This window comes from Pan paniscus, chromosome 18 (assembly GCF_029289425.2).
Source record: "Pan paniscus chromosome 18, NHGRI_mPanPan1-v2.0_pri, whole genome shotgun sequence".
NCBI lineage: Eukaryota > Metazoa > Chordata > Mammalia > Primates > Hominidae > Pan > Pan paniscus.
Window position 1 is genome coordinate 20,931,417 of NC_073267.2, and position 19,925 is coordinate 20,951,341.

Here is a 19,925-nt window from a genome sequence, read left to right on the forward strand (position 1 = left end):
GGAGCCCAGGAGGCAGAGGCTTCAGTGAGTCGAGATCACGCCGTTGCACTTCAGCCTGTGCGACAGAGCAAGACCCTGTCTGGAAAAAAAAAAAAAAAAAAAAACAGAAAAAAAAATAGTTGTTAATTAGTATGATTATGTTGGTCTCATTGCCACAGTTTATGTTGTCAACGCTTTCTCTCACTTGTTTTTCATCTGTTTGTCTACCTGCCCATGACAGTACCCTGTTCACAGTTGGGGCTTAATAAATGTGGAAGGGGTTTGAGTTTGGGGTTCAGGAGAAAGCCAGGCAAAGAAGCTTCCAGAGCAGAGCTAACTTGACTCAGAAAGCTTTACAAGGAGTGTCTTTCTGTGACATGTTTTTTTTCCCCTCTCCTTTGAAGAAGGAAGAGATGGCAAAACTCCACCATCCATCTTCAGACACATACTCTTCTCATTAAACATAGGCCTTTCTTCCCAGGAAAGTGAGCATTTGCTGTTGCATTTGCCCCTCTGGTGTGCTGGCTGGTGTTCCTGTTTTAATTCAGGATGCTGTTCACCCCTACAGTGTTCTCTTTGCATCACTGGAAGTCGTTTTGGAGTGGAAGTCCATTTGGACCATGAAAACATTTGATCTTGTCAGGTAGTTTAAAATTTCATTTGTCAGGTCAGTGTTTTGATTGTTTTGACCTTGAGGCTTTTTCTCACGGTCAATACCTTGGCAGTTTTAGAAAGAACTTTCTCTCCCTCTCCGTCCTCCCCTCCACCTCCCATCCTTCCTGCTCTCCCTCATCCCTTCCACCCCATCTCCTGTTGTGCACACACATTCTCTCTCCACTCCTTTTCTTCCTCTCTTACTCCCTTTGAAGTCTTCTTGTTTTACAGATTTTTTCATAGCTCTTTAAATATCTTCATTTCCCAAATGATTCTATGGAGCTGATGTTAATCAGAAGCCTTTAAGCTGAGTGTGTGTGTGTGTGTGTGTGTGTGTGTGTGTGCTGTGTTCCTTCAGACATTTTGATGGCTATTTAACAAAAATGGTGTGCACTAGAATAGATTCAAACAGACCTGGGTTTGAGCTGCAGCTCTACCACCAACACTGGAACTTCATACACAGGACACTGTTGCAGGATGAATTGCTTCTCTTTCCTTCCCTTGTTTCTCGTCTGTGAAGTACACCTGTTGACAGCACCTTCCTCGCACTGGTAGACATGAGAATTCAACGAACCAATCCAAGTTGAGCTTTAGCCCAGGCAACTGTCATTTCTAGACTTTTTACAAAAATTTGCGACCTGCTTTTTTCAATTAATAATCTAAAGACAATTTAACAGAGGTTCTCTGAGCTGAAGCAGTGCCCTGTCAAGCAAATATTCCTCCAGCTCCATCATGGTTTGCAGAAACCTTCTGCTAGGACCTGCCCTCGGCATGGCCTGGCTTCCACCTAACTCTCAGGACTGGCCTTCAGGCCACGTGAAGAAGAAAGCCAACTAAATTTCCCAGAGTTCTAATACACTGACTTTTATCTTCTGTCTTGCAGCTGATGCTTTTTTCAAAGCCGCTATAAGCCTTGTTCCGGAAGTTCCAAAGATGATTAATATTGACGGGAAGATGCGGCCATCAGAATCGTTCCTTCTGGAATTCCTCTGCAATTTCTTTTCTACTTTATTAATAGTTCCGGTACGTTTCCTCAGCAGAACCGCAGGACATGTCTTCCTTTCACCTGCCTTATAATATTATATGTGTTCTTAGGCCTAAAACTGCAGGAACATTCTATCTAGTATCTTTGTGTTGGTTTTCCAGTTAGGTATTTGAATTGCTTAATGAATTTTCTATTCTTGCTGGGTGGGGATCGTACTATAATAGTAGAGGTGAGGTACTATGTCAGCTCAGGCTGCTATTACAAAGTGCCATAGACTGGGGTCTTAAACAACATTTATTTCTCAGAGTTCTTAAAGCTGGAAGTCAGATCAGGGTGCCAGTCTGGTTGAGTTCTAGTGAGGACCCACTTCCAGGTTGCAGACAACCATCTTCTCTCTCTGTCTCTTTTTTTTTTTTTTTTTTTTTTTGAGATGGAGTTTCACTATTGTTGCCCAGGCTGTAGTGCAATGGCATGATCTTGGCTCACTTCAACCTCCACCCCCCAGGTTCAAGTGATTCTCCTGCCTCAGCCTCCCGAGTAGCTAGGATTACAGGCGCCCGCCATCACGCCTGGCTAATTTTTGTATTTTTAGTAGAGATGGAGTTTCACCATGTTGTTCAGGCTGGTCTTGAACTCCTGACCTCAGGTGATCCACCTGCCTTGGCCTCCCAGAGTGCTGGGATTACAGGTGTGAGCCACCATGCCAGGCCTTTTTGTGTGTTTGTTTAGGAGTCTTGCTCTGTCACCCAGGCTGGAGTGCAGTGGTGCAGTTATAGCTCACTGTAGGCTTGAACTCCTAGGCTCAAGTGATTCTCCCGCCTCAGCCTCCTGAGCAGCTGGGACTGCAGGCCCATCTTCCCGTTATGTCCTCATGTGACAGAAAGAAAAAGCAAGGGCAAGCTCTCCGGCCTTTTGAGCAATTGGTCCTCTGGGACCTAATTACTACCCAAGGGCCCCACCTCCAAATCCCATCACATTGGGATTAGGGTCTCCGTGTATGAATTTGCAGGGGGATACAAATATTTAGTCCACTGCACTCTCTATACTGCCAAGGCAGAGGTGTCGCCCAGTGGGGAAGGGCACAGGCCTCGGAACCAAGATGTCCAGCATGGAATCCTGGCCCATCCTTCTTCCAGCTCTGCGTTCTTGGGCAATAATATAACATCCCTGGGCTGCAGTTTCCTTGTCTATAAAATGAGGATAAGAACTGTCACTTCTGGGTTGCCATGAATATTAAGTTAGTGAGTACTCACAAGGTCAGAACCATGCCTCTGCACATAGTAAACTTTCTAGAAAGCACTAGGAAGGTGGCGACAAAGTTCTTTTGATGGCAAATAACAGAAACTAAAGATAGCAGAAATTAAGAGGGGCATCGTTGGAAGGATGCTGGGTTTTTCCTGGGATGGAAGAGATGTACAGCCAGGCTTGAGTTGGAAAGAATGAGGCCACTCCCAGGACCCAGCAGGAGGAATTCCTGGACCCTCCCTAGCAAGGGTCCTTATAACCTGGAGTCCATCTACTCCCTGGGGGTCTGGCAGAGTGACATGAATTTGGATGAGGAAAATGACAGCTTTATTTTAACAAACCTCTGAGTGAAATTTACCTTTCACTCAATGATGAATTACAGGCAAAAAGCCACAGTAGTAGTAGCAGTAGCTGGGACTTTGTCACCAAAAGAAATCAACAGATATGTTCACATCACATTTCAGATGTGAAAGATATTTCAGAAGATTGTGTATGTTCTTCCTTTCAAAGCACAGCAGTTATTAAGCCCATTGCTAGAGCCGTTAATGCATTCACAAAGAAGCAACAGATTACAGTATCACAGAAGCATTGAAAAAATATTTTGCCAGCTGTATTTTAGTGTAATTGGTTTGCTTTTTAGTCTTATGTGTTTTATTTGCTGCATTAAAAATAATATTCCAAGGGCTGGGCACCGTGGCTCATGCCTGTATCCCAGCACTTTGGGAGGTGGAGGTGGACAGATCACCTGAGGTCAGGAGTTTGAGACCAGCCTGGCCAACATGGCAAAACCCCACATCTACTAAAAGTACAAAAATTAGCTGGGCATGGTGGTGGGCACCTGCAATCCCAGCTACTTGGGAGGCTGAGGCAGGAGAATCGCTTGAACCCAGGAGGCGGAGGTTGCAGTGAGCCGAGATTGCACCACCGCACTCCAGCCTGGACAACAGAGCAAGACTCCATCTCAAAAAAAAAAAAATGTATTCCAAGGGCCAGGCACGATGGCTCACTCCAGTAATCCCAACACTTTGGGAGGCTGAAGCAGGTGGGTCACCTGAGGTCAGGTGTTCGAGACCAGCCTGGCCAACATGGTAAAACCCCGTCTCTACTAAAAATACAAAAATTAGCCAGGAGTGGTGGCAGGCACCTGTAATCTCAGCTACCAGGGAGGCTGTGGCAGGAGAATCGCTTGAACCTGGGAGGTAGAGGTTGTAGTGAGCCAAGATTGTGCCACTGTACTCCAGCCTGGGCAACAGAGCAAGACTCCATCTCAAAAAAAAAATAAAAATAGTATTCCATGGAGTGTATAGGCTTCACCTGGCTGCCGCAGGGTGCATGGCACAGAACAGATTAAGCACCACTGGTAGAGTTAATGTGCGTGGGAATCTCAGACCCTTGTTAAAATGCAGATTCCCGGGGCCCCTCCCAGAGTCTCACTCAGTAGGTTGAAATAGGCTCACAAATCAGCATTTTTAAAATCATCTGATTGTTTTATTTTGAGAAGGGGTCTTGCTGTATGCCTAGGCTGAGCTCCTGGGCTAAAGTGATCCTCCTGCCTCAGCCTCCCAAGTAGCTGGGCCAACAGGCATGTGCCAGCCACCACGCCTGGCTAATTTTTTTTAAATGTTTTATAGAGGTACATTCTCACTACATTTCCCAGGCTGGTCTTGAACTCCTGGCCTCAAGCAATCCTCCTCCCTCACCCTCCCCAGTACCTGGGATTACAGGTGGGATCAACCATGTTTGGCAAATGGGCATTTTTAAAAGCCCCCTTCAGTGATTCAGGGCTAAGTGGTCCTAGGACCATATTTGAGAAACATCACCCTGAACTTGAGCCATAAAAGTGCCTGAGCTCCAGTGGATCCAGGTTCCTTTTTGGGGTGATGATATGTTCCAAAATTGACTGTATTGATGATCGCACAACTCTGTGAATATCCTGACAATCACTGAATTGTACATTTTAGCAGGTATACTGTTTGGCATGTGAATTATATCTCAGTAAAGCTGAGAAAACAGAAAGTGACTCAGCTTCTGACTCTCCCTGTTCAGATTCCAAGTCCTCAGACAGAGGGGAGCAAGGTCAGGAGGCCAGGCTCAAGGACTGCAGTCATGGCTTCAGGATGGGGGCCCCTTGTTGTCCTGCAGGGAGGATAGGCGGCACCCCAAGATGGGGCAGCGTGCACTGGCATTTTCTAGAGCCCCTTCACTTGACACTTGATGTCACTGTTTTCAGATCTCCATATTAGTACTCTCTAAGTTTCTCTCTGGGTAAGCTAGTTATTTATCAAGTGAGAAGGCAAAAGAAAAAAATCAGGGTTTTGAATTAAGCAGTTGGTAAAAGTGAGAAGGCAAAAGAAAAAAGTCAGGGTTTTGAATTAAGCAGTTGGTAAAGTCATTGTTTATTGATTAATCGGGATGCACTCAGCATCTGCAGGTTAAAAATCACTGGAGGCTTTTTGAAAAGCCTTCTCAGATTCAGAAGCTTCTGTTCAGTCCTGACCTGAAGAGTTCATAGCGCTGAGACTTTGGGAAAGTTTTATAACTCCTCAGAGCTTCAGTTGTCACCTTTCTGAGGTGTCATCACAGTGCCCACCTCAGATGACTCCTGTGAGGGTTAAATGAAATGATAGCTGGAAAGTGCTTTGTAAACCTGAAACTCTGTCCCTGGGATTACAGATTGATGTCTGGAGGGCAGATCCAGCCGGTAGACATGTAGACACTTGCTGGCTATGTCCTGATGGAGAACATTTGGAATGAGTTTCCTACATTTAAAAATTGGTAGATCACAGAAAATCCCAGATTTGCATCTCCCCTTGAAAAATCAGGTCCTATCACGTGGGGCCCGCATCCTGTGACCTGGCCAGTTGGCTGCAGCTGGGTACCAGCTGCCCTGTGCAGGCGGCGTATGCCTTTCTGTCCAGTTTTCCTGGGTACCTCTGGACCCATTAACCCCATTTCTGTTGTCCACTTGGCCCCTTAGGCATTTGTGGAAAGAGCTCCTGCTCTCAACAGATTCATTATTCCTTGAACAGATTTGAGTTATTTATTCCTTGAACAGATTTATTATTCCTTGAACAGATTTGCGTTATTATTCCTTGAACAGATTTGAGTTATTTTTCCTTGTAGCATTGCATGTGTTTTAGCTGGGGTTTAGTAATGATATGAGACAAAGAATAGCTGCAGTTCACGACACCTCACTAGGTGCCCCATGCCTTGCTAACGCCACTCATTAATACTCACTTCCTGGGAGTCCTCCACCCAAGCCCCCCAAGGTAGGAATCATTGCACCTTTTTCACTCATGAAACCTGAGCCAGAGGGCCCTTGCAATGTGCCTGAGGTCACAAAGCTTATAAGTAGCAGAGCTGGGATTTGAACCGAGGGCTGCGCTATTCCAGAGCCTGTCCTGCATGACCGAAGCCGGAAACGTTTGCAGTGTGCCTTATTTGCTCAAGTTCATTGAGCACTAGCAACCCTATATCCCTCCTTGTGGGACGCAGCATTAGTAACTACTCACAGATGCTACAGGATGTTTATCCTGAATAGCCAGGGCTAAGAGCTGAATAAACTCTCAGGTGATGGGATGCGCCACACCTGAGCCATGCCCATTATGAGTAGATCTAGCATTAACAAGACTCCCACATCTCACTTCTACCTGGTTCAGTTTTTTTCTTTTCTTTTTTTTTTTTTTTTTTTTTGGAGAATCTTCCTCTGTCACCCAGGCTGGATGGAATGCAGTGCGCGATCTCGGCTCACTGCAACCTCTGCCTCCTGGGTTAAAGCAATTCTCGTGCCTCAGTCTCCCAAGTAGTTGAGACTACAGGCGCCCACCACCACACCTGGCTAATTTTTTTTTGTCTTTTTAGTAGAGACAGGATTTCATCATGTTGGCCAGGCTGGTCTCGAACTCCTGAGCTCAAGTGATCTGCCTGCCTTGGCCTCCCAAAGTGCTGGGATTTGTGCTGGGATTACAGACATGAGCCTCTGCGTGCAGCCTACTCAGTTCAAATTATTTGTTACCTTTCAGATCACAGCTTTTATTTTAGTTTTATTGTATTGGGGCGAGAACACTTAAGGTGAGATCTACCCTCTTAACCGGTTTTTACGTGCACAATACATTACTGTTGACATAGAAACTGTGCTGTGTAGCAGATCTCTAGAGCTTATTCATAACTGAAACTGTCCATTGGTTAGTAATTCTTCATTCCCCTACCCCCACCCCCTGCAACCACCATTCTACTCTCTGATTCTATGAATCTATTTTAGATACTTTCTTTATATGTGGACTCATGCAATATTTGTCTTCCTGCAACTGGCTTATTTCACATAGTTTAATGCTTTCCAGGGTCATCCATGTTGTTGCATATGGCAGAATTTCCTTCTTTTTTAAGGCTGAATAATATTCCATTGTGCATATGTATAATGTTTTCTTTTCTTTTCTTTTTTTTTTTTTTTTTTGAGACAGGATCTCACTCTGTTATCCAGGCTGGAGTGCAGTGGCATGATCACACTAGCGGCATCAACCTTGACCTCCTGGGCTCAAATATTGTCCCAACTCAGCTTCTTTGAATAGTTGGGACCACATGGGCAAGCCACCAGGCCCATCTAATTTTTGAGTTTTGTGGCGACAAGGTCTCACTATTTTTCCCAGGCTGGTCTTGAACGCCAAGGCTCAAGTGCTCCTCCAGCCTTGACTTCCCAAAGTGCTGGTGTTACAGGTGTGAGTCACTGCACCCAGTCTTTTTTTTTTTTTTTTTTTTGAGTCTTGCTCTGTTGCCCATTCTGGAGTGCAGTAGTACAATCATAGCTCACTGCAGCATGAGCCACTGCACCCAGCTACCTCATTTTTTGTTAGCAATTTATCTGTCAATGGACATATAGATTGTTTCCACATCTGAGCTCTTGTGAATAATGCTGCAATGAGCACGGGAGTGTAGGTATCTCCTCAAGATCCTGATTTCAATTTGTTTGGATATGTACCCAGAAGTAGCATTGCTGGGTCATGTGGTAGCTCTATTTTTAATTTTTTTAGGAAACTCCATACTGTTTTTGTTTTTGTTTTGTTTTGTTTTGTTTTGTTTTTGAGACAGGTCACCCAGGCTGGAGTGCAGTATTGCAGTCTCGGCTCACTGTAACCTCTGCCTCTCCAGTTCAAGTGATTTTCCTGCCTCAGCCTCCCGAGTAGCTGGAATTACAGGCGTGTGCCACCACGCCCAGCTAATTTTTGTTTTTTTAGTAGAGACAATGTTTCACCATGTTGGCCAGGCTGGTCTCAAACTCCTGACCTCAGGTGCTCAGCCCCCCTCCACCTCCCAAAGTGCTGAGATTACAGGCATGAGCCACTGCACCCAGTCCCCATACTGTTTTTCATGGGGACTGCACTGTTTTGCTTTCCTACCCACAGTATGCAAGGTTTTCTTAAAGGATGGGTTTGAAAGTTTGATTTATTTTATTTGTTTAGAAAAGATAGGAACCACCAGGCACGGCTGCTCATACCTGTAATCCCAGCACTTTAGGAGGCCACGGTGGGTGGATCACCTGAAGTCAGGAGTTCGAGACCAGCCTGGCAAATGTAGCAAAACCCCATTTCTACTAAAAATACAAAAGTCAGCTGTGTATGGTGGCATGCGCCCATAATCCCAGCTGCTCAGGAGGCTGAGGCAGGAGAATCATTTGAACCCAGGAGATGGAGGTTGTAGTGAGCCAAGATTATGCCATTGCACTCCAGCCTGGGTGACAAGAGCAAAACTCTGACTCAAAAAACACACACACAAAAAGAAAGGATAGAAACCATTTGATACCAGATCAAGTCCCTGGTCCAATTTATTGATTCTTACAAATGTGGGAGTAAACAGTCCCCAGGGTGGCCCTCTCTCCCCTGCAGACAGAGAACTTTTTGGAGCATGTCGAAATGTTCTGCTTTAGCATCAGTAGTCGTCAGCCTAGTCAGGGACTAGTTTGTGGAATAATCTTCCCTATATAATCAAACTGGCTCATTTCATGTAACAACGTGGTAAGACAAAGTAGACTTGACTGAACAAGTTCAGTGTCACAGTTTTGAGGCCTAGTTTTGATACAGTTGCAATTTGCAGGAAATGAAAATGCTACTACCATCAGTTTTGTAGCACTAACGATCTCGGATCCAGCAGGGAGATGTCTTTTCTCCTTCTTATCCTGGAGAAAAGGTCCAGCCATAAACACAGCAAGTTGTCCAGGTCTATGTTTCATCATTCCGTCTATTCCACAAACATTTGTCGATCCAGGAATTAAGGAGTGAGCAAGAGAAGCATACCCCAACTCAGGAGGACAGACTTCATGTTAAACAAATAAGTACACATTTAACTACAATTGCACAAAGCGCCATAAAGAACTACAGAAGCCAACTACAGTTGGCACTGGTCCACCAAGAGGCTGATGACTACTGATTAGTGCTGGAAAACTGATGGTATTAGTAATAACACTTCTGGCTTCTCAGGAGGCTGAGGCGGAAGGATTGCTTGAGGCCAGGAGTTTGAGACCAGCCTGGGCAACATAGCAAGACCTCATCTCAAAAGAAAAAGTTTTCTTTTTTTCTTTTTTTTTTTTTTGAGATGGAGTCATGCTCTGTCACCAAGGCTAGAATGCAGCGGTGTGATCTCGGTTCACTGTAACCTCCGCCTGCTAGGTTCAAGCGATTCTCTTGCCTCCGCCTCCCGAGCAGCTGGGATTATAGGCACCTGCCACCGTGCCTGGCTAATTTTATTTATTTATTTATTTATTTGCATTTTTAGTAGAGATGGGGTTTCACCATCTTGGCCAGGCTGATCTTGAACTCCTGACCTCGTGATCCACCTGCCTCGGCCTCCCAGAGTGCTGGAATTACAGGCGTGAGCCATGCGTCCAGCAAAAAAAGTTTTTAAATGAACCATAGAGACCTCTCAGAGCTCCAGATTTGGGGGACGGGGTCAGATAATCAGGAGAGTTCCCGAAGAAAGTGCCATTTGAGCTGTGATCTGAAGGAACACTAGTAAGTAGTCAGCTAGGCACAGATGGGGAGAGGAGAGGGCATTCTGGGCCGAGGACACAGCGTGGGTGAAATCCTGGAGGTGGGAAGCAGCACTGTGCTCCAGAGGGACTGGAGGAGAGCCAGAGTGACTGGCACATCAGGAGGGCACAGGGGATGCCCGAGCTGCTGGTGAGACAGACAGGACTGAGAGAAACAGCAAGCTGGTCCCTGACAGCTTCCCGTCAAGTGGTGATCTGTCTCCCTTCGTCCTCCCCTGCCCTCCCACTATCTCTGTTTTCCCCAGTGCCCTTTCTTTCCTTTCCCTGTTCTTCCTTTTGGAAGAACATACGAGCTCACCTGTGTTCTGGTTCCTTTTCTAAAGGGCTTTATGATTACTTAACCAACCTTATAACCATGGACCAGCCAACATTTCACAAATACTCACTCAAAACAAGCCTGTTATTATCACCCTCGTTTCACAGAAGTGGAAACTGGGGTGCAGAAAGATGAAGGGTCAGCAGCTGGTCAGTGACGAGCCAGGGTCCAAGGCCAGGATGTCTGCCCAGCCGCCATGCTCACTGCCTTTCATCTTGGTTCTCCTAGGAAGAGTTAGTTACTTCTAGGGTATTATTAGATTGGTGCAAAAGTAATTGTGGGTTTTGCCATTGAAAATAATTACTTCTACACCAACCTAATACTTTTTTCCCAAGGGGTTTAGTAGAAGGATTCCTGCAGACCAGAAACCCAGAGGGATATTGCTGATGTGGTAGGTGTTGGGCCAGCAGGGAGAGAGGTCTGAGCCCCTGCCAGGTGCTACCTGGGAGCCACTTTGTCAGCATTTGTTTGTTCTACTTGGGAGGCAGCCCTGCCAGGGACACTTGGGGACACCTTTTCCCACTGGAAGCGCCATCTGAATCCAGAACCGTTTTCTTTGTCTTAAGAAAAAAAAAAAAAAATCTGTGTCTGCCTTACTTCAGCTGTTGGCACTGAACCATCTGTATATTTTTTTTTTTTTTTTTTTGAGAGGAGTCTCGCTCTGTTGCCCAGGCTGGAGCGCAGTGGCGCGATCTCGGCTCACTGCAACCTCTGCCTCCCAGGTTCAAGCAATTCTCCTGCCTCAGCCTCCCGAGTAGCTGGGATTACAGGCGCGTGCCACCATGCCCAGCTAATTTTTGTATTTTTAGTATAGATGGGGTTTCACCATGTTGGCCAGGCTGGTTTCAAACTCCTGACCTCAAGCAGTCCACCCGCCTTGGCCTCCCAAGGTGCTGAGATTACAGGCTTGAGCCACCACACCCAGCCCATCAGTACAATTAAAAAAAAAAAAAGTTACAACCACTGAAGCATGGATGTCACATGGGAAACTTTGTCCATGTACAGAAGGTTGGAAATAGTCTCCCAGCTCTTCGGTTGTGAGCAAAAGCTCACGGAAATGGCTCACTACAAACCTTTACGTCTCCACTGGCCCTTGTACCACCTTTTTGATAGTGTGTTGCGTGGTCTGTCACAAGACTTATGCATTTGTGTTGAAATGAAGTTGCTGGAACATTCAGATTGTTGTCTATTCCCAAGGCAGATCCTTAAATAAAATATATTTTTGGACAGCCACATAGCAGAACCGAATAGCCTAGTTAAAAACAGCTGTTAGCAAAAGAAGGCTGGGGGGGCGGGGGCGGGGGGGGGCGGGGGGGCGGGGAGGTTCCCAGCTGAAACCAGCTCTGAGTGGAAAGCAGATCATGGCATGGGCAATTTTGATGTGTGTAGTTTGTGGATGTCAGACTTTTGAGCATCTTGTATTCTCATTCTTGCCAGTATCATAAGAGCAATTCTTTTTTTCTTTTTGTAAGATGTTCTCACTCTGTCACCCAGGCTGGAGTGCAGTGGTGCCATCATAGCTTTCTGTAGCTGAGACCACAGGCGCACACCACCACACGTGGCTAATTTTTTTTTGTAGAAACAATATTTGTTGTGTTGCCCAGGTTAAGAACAATTATTTATTTATTTATTTATTTATTTATTTTTTTGGAGACAGAGTCTTGCACTGTCACCTGGGCTGGAGTGCAGTAGTGTGATCTCTGCTCGCTCATCCTCCACCTCCTGGGTTCAAGCAATTCTCCTGCCTCAGCCTCCTGAGTAGCTGGGATTACAGGCGCACACTACCACACCCGGCTAATTTTTGCATTTTTAGTAGAGACAGGGTTTCACCATGTTGGCCAGGCTGGTCTCAAACTCCTGACCTCAAGGGATCTGCCCATCTCAGCCTTCTGAAGTGCTGGGATTACAGGCGTGAGCCACCGCTATCTAGCCCAGGCTAAGAGCAATTCTTACAGATATTAACAGCTTGTACAAAACAACCCACGCCCCTCCACAATTGTCCTCACCCACTTGAAAGTATGACTGCAATATGTACACACATTCACGTTGGATATAATGGCAATGCTGCTCATACTCCATACTTGTATTCTAAGTAGCTGACTGCATGTATGCCTCCCCCGTTCACAAGTTCTATAAAGTCAGAGACGCTTGGTTTATCTGCAGAGAGGCAGTGTGAATCTGGTACCAGTAGTTAGAAATGTCCACTCTGGAGCCAAACTCCTGGGGCTTGAACCTTGGGTCCCCCATGTACCAACTGTGTGACCTTGGGCCACTTAACCTCTCAGTGGCTCATTTCCCATCTGCGAAATGGGGCTTCATCGTAGTATCACCCTGGAACATAGAAAAGCTATGGTAGCTGCTATTAATATTAGCTGTTGTTGTTTTCATAGCCACTTCAGTGCCTGACACATAGAAGGTACCCCAAAACTACAATCCATTCAATATTATTCACCCAATGCATGTCAGTGCCCAGCACTGTCCCAGGAGCCAGAGACAGGGCGGGATTGAATGTCATCAGGGACACCATCCACGTTGAATTCCTGGAGGCGCCATTAACAGAATACCGTGTGCAGCCAGCAGACCTGGCGGTGTATTGGCAAATGCAATAGATGAAGTGCCTGTCCTCCTGGAGGTTATAGGCTAGCATGAAACAGAGAGAACCAGGAAAACCATGAGATATTGTTGGGCAGCTCATTGAAGGAATACATAAGATCATTTCAGATAGTGAGAAGTGCTCTGTAAAAAACAACACAGAGGCTGGGCGCGGTGGCTCATGCCTTTAATCCCAGCAGTTCAGGAGGCCAAGGCAGGTGGATCGCTTGAGCCCAGGACCTCGAGACCAGCCTGGGCAACATGGCAAGACCTCATCTCTACAAAAAATAGAAATTCGCCAAGCGTGGTGGTATGTACCTGTAGTCCCAGCACCTCAGGAGGCTGAGGTGGAAGATCGCTTGAGCTCAGAGTCAAGGCTCCAGTGAGCTGTGATTTTGCCACTGTACTGTAGCCAGAGTGACAGAGTGAGACCCTGTCTCAGAACCCGCCCCCCCCCTAAAAAAACAGGATGATTTGTGATGAAGAGAGAGTAAGAGGGCTGCAGATGGAACGTCAGGGAAGGCCTCATTAAAGAGCTAATGTGTAAGATGAGAACTGCAGGCTACCAAGGGGCTGTCTGGCCAAGCCCTGGGGCACAGACTAGTCAGAGAGAACGTGCCTGGCTGGAGGCCAGCACCTGGACGTGTGTGCCAGCCCCTGGTGCCACTCTGTGCCCCTTTGTCCTACTGTGTGGGGGAGACTGGCCTCTGGGGACTGCCTCACCTATCCTTCCTCTAGCTCCCAATGTGTTCAGCCAGTAGGAGGCAGCAGCATGATGCAGGGCAGGAGGAAAGCGAGGCTGGGGTATTTCTCCCCCATTCCTCCTGGGCCGTGTTTTGGCGATGGCTTTGTTCCTGCAAGCAAGACTACATCTTGGGCTAGATGGCCTCTTGCCTCTGCAGGTTCCAATCATGCTGTTCCCCCTGCCGCTGCGGGTTCCAGTCGTGCTGTTCTCCCCACCTTAATGTGGCTGGGGTAAGGGAAGGGGACCCGCATGGGGTGGGCTAGCAAGGCCATGGAGGGGGCTGGCCGTGCAGAGCTTCTGCACAGAGTGAGAAGTCTGGAGAGCTTTCAGCAGGGCATCCCCAGACTCACATACACCTTTTTGGAATGGAATTGAAGCTGCTTACTTTTTTACACCCCAAAACTTTTTATAGATTCAGTTTAGCATCTGAGAAACACTGTTTGCTATAAACTCTGTGACTGTCTCTCAGGTTTTGCCTCTCCCAAGAGAGCGTCCTCCATTTGGCTGTTACCGTTGTTGAGCATCCCAAAGAGCGAGGCTCTATTTAAAGTCACTGCCTCGAGTGGTGGCAGGGATCATCCGGGGGCTCACCCAGCGTAGGTGGCTTCTACCGTTCCATCTGCTACGATACCCGCGATCTTGCTTTTGTGGTTGGAACAGGGCTTCCTTTTTTTTAACTCCCACCACCCACAGAAAAATAAGAGTGTAATTTTGGAAACAGGCCATTAAGCTGACAGGTAACTTTGCCTTCTCCTTTTTGGGATCCAAAAAGGGATTCTCAAAGCTCGTTTGCCCAGACAGGAGCGTGTTGATTCGTGGGAATCACGTTTTGTCATTTTCCTCTGTATTGTTTAACCAGGCTTGTGAGTGGGTCTTGCCTTTGTTCAGTAACTGACAACGTTAATTTCTCTACAGCTGCTGCGGGAGGATCTGGGTTTCTGTGTTGATTTTCTTTTTCCCTCCCCGCTTCATCTTTGGGATTATTTATCCTTTTTTTGGCTCTCTGCTAGGATCATCCTGAACACGGGGTCCTGTTTCTTGTTCGAGAGCTTCTCAACGTGATCCAGGACTACACCTGGGAGGACAACAGCGATGAGAAAATCCGCATCTACACCTGCGTCCTGCATCTCCTCTCCGCCATGAGCCAGGAGACATACCTTTACCACATAGACAAAGGTAGCAGAGCCTCCCCCACCAAACCATGCTCCGCGTGGATTTCATGAAAGGCAGACAGAATGCTTTCATTTTCTCTTTTATTTTTTCCTCCCTTGTATTTTAGCTTCCATGAACTTCTAGTCCAGGGTCTCACTGTATTTACCTGATCTAAGACTTACCTGGGGCAACTCTTAAGAGTACAGATTCTTGGGCCGGGTGCAGTGGCCCACGCCTGTAATCCCAGCACTTTGGGAGGCCAAGGCAGGCGGATCACCTGAGGTCAAGAGTTCGAGACCAGCCTGGCTAACAGAGCCAAACCCTGTCTCTACTAAAAATACAAAAATTAGCCAGGCCTGATGGTGCACCCCTGTAATCCCAGCTACTCGGGAGACTGAGGCAGGAGAATCGCTTGAACCTGGGAGGCAGAGGTTACAGTAAGCCAAGATGGCACCACTGTACTCCAGCCTGGGCAACAAGAGTGAAAACACCATCCCAAAAAGGAAAAAAAAGAGTACAGATTCTTCAGCCCCATCCTGCCCTTTATTGATTGATTGATTGATTGATTGATTGATTGAGACAAGGTCTCACTCTGTCCCCCAGGCTGGAGTGCAGTGATGTGATCTCAGCCCACTGCAGCCTTTACAGCCCAGGCTGAAGCAGTCCTCCCACCTCAGCTTCCCAAGTAGCTGGGAATACAGGCATGTGCCACTGCTCCCAGATAATTTTTTTAAATTTTTTTTGAAGACGGGGTTTCACCATGTTACGCTGGTCTCAAATGCCTGGGCTCAAGCAATCTACCCGTCTCAGCCTCCCAAAGTGTTGGGATTATAACCATGAGCCACCACACCTGGCCTTCCCTTCTTAATTTGCATCTTTAACAAGCACCTGAGATCATGTTGAACATCAGACCAGTCTGGAGAAACAATGTTTAAAAAAATAATTATAATAATTTCAACTTCTATTTTAGATTTAGGAGGTATACGTGCAAGTTTGTGACAGGGGTATATTGTGCAATGCTGAGGTTTGGGGTGCAAATGAGATAGTACCCAATAGGTAGTTTTTCAGCCCCTGTCCCCTCCCCTTCCTCTTCCCTCTAGGGGTTTCCAGTGTCTGTTGTTTCCATCTTTATGCCCATGGGTACCCAATGCTTGGGGCCCACTTACAAGTGAGAACATGGCGGTAGTTAGTTTTCTGTTTCTGCACTAGTTCACTTAGGATAATGGCCTCCAGTTGCACCCATGTTGCCACAAAGACCATGATTTCGTTCTTTTTTAGGGCTGCATAGTATTCCATAGTGTGTATGTACCACATTTTCTTTATCCAATCCACTGTTGATGAGCATCTAAGTTGATGCTATGTTTTTGCTATTGCAAATAGTGCTGCAATGAACATACGTGTGCATGTGTCCTTTCAGTAGAATGATTTATTTTCCTTTGGGTATATACCCAGTAATGGGATTGCTGGGTCAAATGGTAGTTCTGTTTTCAATTCTTTGAGAAATCTCCAAAACTGCTTTCCACAGTGGCTGAACTAATTTGCATTTCCACTGACAGAGTGTTAAGTGTTCTCTTTTCAGAGGAACCCTCTTTTGGATCAGTGTGCTACACAATAAACTGGAACAATGGCTAAATATACACATGCATGAGCTTCGTGCCAGGCCTGTTCCTTACCACAGTCTCAGGAAGGACCCTGGTGTGGGTGTTTGCAACTGCTCCTCAGATGATGCCAAGGCTCAGCAGCCCTTGTCTGGGTGCTCTGGAGGAAGGAGGTGGCCTTGATCACCTGCTACCAGACATTTTGAACTTGCTAGTACAAGTTGGGAGCAGCCTCATCGTGTCCTGGACTTACCACAGGACATCCCAGTTCCAGGCCTTTTCCCACTGAGCCCAAGTATCCTCCTGCCTGGCGGACCCTCAGTTCTAATTTTTGGATTCCAAAAATTGGTCTTAATGTCAAAAGTGCTTTGACCAGTAATTGTATACTTTACAGTTAAAAAACCAACTCTACACTTGCAAGTTGCAGTGAACACATTAGCAGTGCTTAAGGGATGGCCTGCCTTCTGTCATACCTCTCAGGCTTTCTCTAGCTGGGTCTGGGGACTGAGGATAAAGATGTAACTCAGGGAGGCTGGTTCATAGCAAGAATGATGGCGCCTACCCTGATCTGAGCACTTACTGCGTGCCAAGGACTACATCAGGCTCTACAGGCCTTTTTCCCTTAATCCTTACAGCTTTACTATGAGGACGGGCATTCATGTCCCCATTTGATGTGTAAGCAAGAGGAGATCCAGAAAGACAATGTGATTTACTCCAGGGCTTCCGGTAGTTAGTGATGGAAGTGAAACTCACACCCAGCGCGGTGGGACATGCATTACACTGCTTTGTTGATTACAAAATAACAGTGTTGGCTGGGCACAGTGGCTTGTGCCTATAATCCCAGCACTTTGGGAGGCAGACGCAGGCGGATCACCTGAGGTCAGGAGTTCGAGGCTAGCCTGACCAACATGGCAAAACCTCATGTCTACTAAAAATACAAAAAAATTAGCCAGGCTGTTGGCAAGTGCCTATAATCCCAGCTACTTGGATGGCTGATGCAGGCGAATCGCTTGAGCTCAGGAGGCTGCAGTGAGCCAAGATCACACCACTGAACTCCAGCCTGGGTGACAGAGCAAGACTCCATCTCAAAAAAAAAAAAAAGCAATGTTTTAATTAAAGTGTATTATATAACATATATGCAATAAACTATAGAGCTCAGTGAATTGTCACAAAGTGAACACTCCCAGGTAACCACAGTCCAGATCAAGAAATAGAACACCTCCTTCAGTCAGCATCACCACCCTACTCTCGAAGACACACCACTCTCTCTCCTGACTTCTAGCATTATTTATTAGTTTGCCACTTTCTGAATAAGTAAATGGAATGTTTTGCAAGCATTCTTTGGTATTTGGCTGCTTTAACTCAGCATGATGTCCAAGATTCATCTGTGTTGGTATGCAAAACTGTAGTTCACCTTTTGCATTGCTGTATAGTATTCCTTTGCGTGGATGTACCAAAATTGATTCATTCCTTCTGGATGGAAATTTGCATGTGGCCAGGTCCAGTTTGGGGCTATTATTATGAGTAATGCAGCTGTGAACATTCTTGCATGTATTTCTTGGTGTACATTCCCATTGGCTGTCTGCGTGGAGGTGGCGTTGCTGGCTCATAGGATCTGCTTATATTCTACGTTGGAGGATACTGCTTCACAGTTTCCCAAAGGGTTAAACCAATTGACATTCCCACCAGGCACGAATGAGGCTTCCATTTGTTCAGTTGCTATGGTCATTCTTTTTCATGTCAGCTGTTCTAGGAGTGGAGTTTGCATTTCTCTGATGGCTGGCGAGGTTGAACACCCTTTCCTGTATTTCTTGGCGTCTTTGTTTCCTCTTTTGTGAAGTGAACATTGAAGGCTCTGAACAAGAGAGAAAGCTTTGAGGACCAGACAGAGACCTGGAAGTGAGGCTATCACAGGAGCATGCCCTGCCCTCTCCTCTCCCTCCTCTCCTTCCTCTCCCTTAAACAGATTCAGCCCATCCTTTCTCTGAACAAGGCCGCCAGTGAAGACGACTAGAGCCAGATTGGCAGCAGAGGGAGCGAGGCTATATTTGATAGGCAAGAGTGTAGTTTTCTAGCTTTTAAAGATGAAACCAGAAGGATGGATTTTCTTTTTCTTCTTCTTAGTCCAGCTGTGTTTACTTTGAATGTGCAACTGTGACCTGCCCGGCGTCTTGGTAGGAGACCCAGGGAATCACAGAGTCTCTGCAGGTTGTGGGGGCTCCTTTTTCCCTGTTCGCTTCCTCATTCTAGGGAGGCTTTTAGACGATGTTGACACAGCTTAGAACTTGGAAGAGAGGGATTAAATAATTTCTGCATTTTTGGAGGATGCCTTGGCCACTTTCTTCCCAGATTAAGAAAAAGAGAAGGCTCTGACATTGCCTGGAGCAATCCCTCCGGTGCTTTTACACGAGGTTACAAGAGAGCGTGCATGTTTGATGTAGAAGTGAAGAATAGTCTTGGATCCTCAATGTTTATGTATTTAGTATGCAGATAGAGTGTGTCTTTATTGGAAGAGTACAACTCAGGATGCTTCTGTGAAGCCAAGGCAGCCCTCCTCACTCTTCCACGTCACCTGCCAGGCCCTCAAAGCATTCGGGTTTGCAACTTGGGGTGGGACAGATGCAGAGATTGTGGGCTATTTTTAGTGGCCATTTGCAGGGGACATCATTTCTCCCCCTCGTGAGAGCCACGTCTGGACTTGAAGGCCCCCAATACACTCTGACCTGACCAAATTACTTTTAATTCTCAAATGCGCCCTTTTCTCCTTCCCTCTATGACCACCAAGTGTTAGCATGGAAAATAAATTCCTCCCTTCTCACCCCTTTTCCCACTTTTGCTAGCGAATTCCACCTTTAGGACTCAGTCCAGGTCTCACTGATTCCAGAATCCTGTCCCAAGCATAGATTTTAGGATCCCATGATCCCCTGTGCTGCCCCCCTTCCTTGAGACCGGGAGGCGGAGGTTGCAGTGAGCCAAGATCATGCCACTGAACTCCAGCCTGGGCGACAGAGCAAGACTCCATCTCAAATACCTCTGCACACTATTGCAATTGCCTGTTTGTGTGTCTGTGTCTCCTCACAGACTGTGACCTCTGTGTCTGTGAGGGTAGGGCCAGGTCAGCCTTGTCCCCCACTAGGTTCCCGCTCCTAGCCTAGAAGCTGGCATGAAGCAGGCCTTATTCAGTAGGTGTTGCATGTGTGTGTGAGTGGCCTGCTCTAAACACACCTCTGGCCCCTTGGGGTGGTTGGACCTTCCCTCTTCTCCATTGCTGGGCTGTTCAGAATCAAAGTGAACTCCAACCTGGAGGAAGACTGGGAATTTATGCAGGAACTATTCTGGTCCTCAGCAGCAGACATGAGAAATTCCTTCACCAGCTGCAGTTTTGCTGCCCTGCACAATCAGGTGGTGTTGAATGGCTGAAATGAATTCTTCTCGCTTCTTACAAGAGTAACTGCCGTCCCCCACTGGGGAGGTACAAGTCATGACACAGCAGCCAGAGCCGGCTTGGAAATTCTGAGATTGACTCCTGCGGTCCAGGGCCAGTAACTACCAACCTGGTGTCAGACGAGCAATCAGTCGCAAAGGAAACCTTGGGGAAGTATCCCAGCAGAGTCCCCATA

At 46.7% G+C, this 19,925-nt stretch overlaps 1 protein-coding gene across 5 annotated transcripts in view; it reads left to right on the forward strand.

The window, feature by feature from the left end:
- Positions 1 to 19,925, forward strand: part of VPS35L (VPS35 endosomal protein sorting factor like) — a 146,727-nt gene that overhangs the window by 111,355 nt on the left and 15,447 nt on the right. For all 5 annotated transcript variants that reach the window (XR_010110514.1, XM_063598474.1, XM_055100228.2 and 2 more), the window contains 2 exons: positions 1,517 to 1,656; positions 14,566 to 14,731. Coding sequence is in view for 4 of the 5 variants with exons in the window: in XM_063598474.1 (XP_063454544.1) it covers positions 1,517 to 1,656; positions 14,566 to 14,731 (306 nt within the window). In the remaining variant the exon portion in view is untranslated. The remainder of the gene's footprint in view (positions 1 to 1,516; positions 1,657 to 14,565; positions 14,732 to 19,925) is intronic.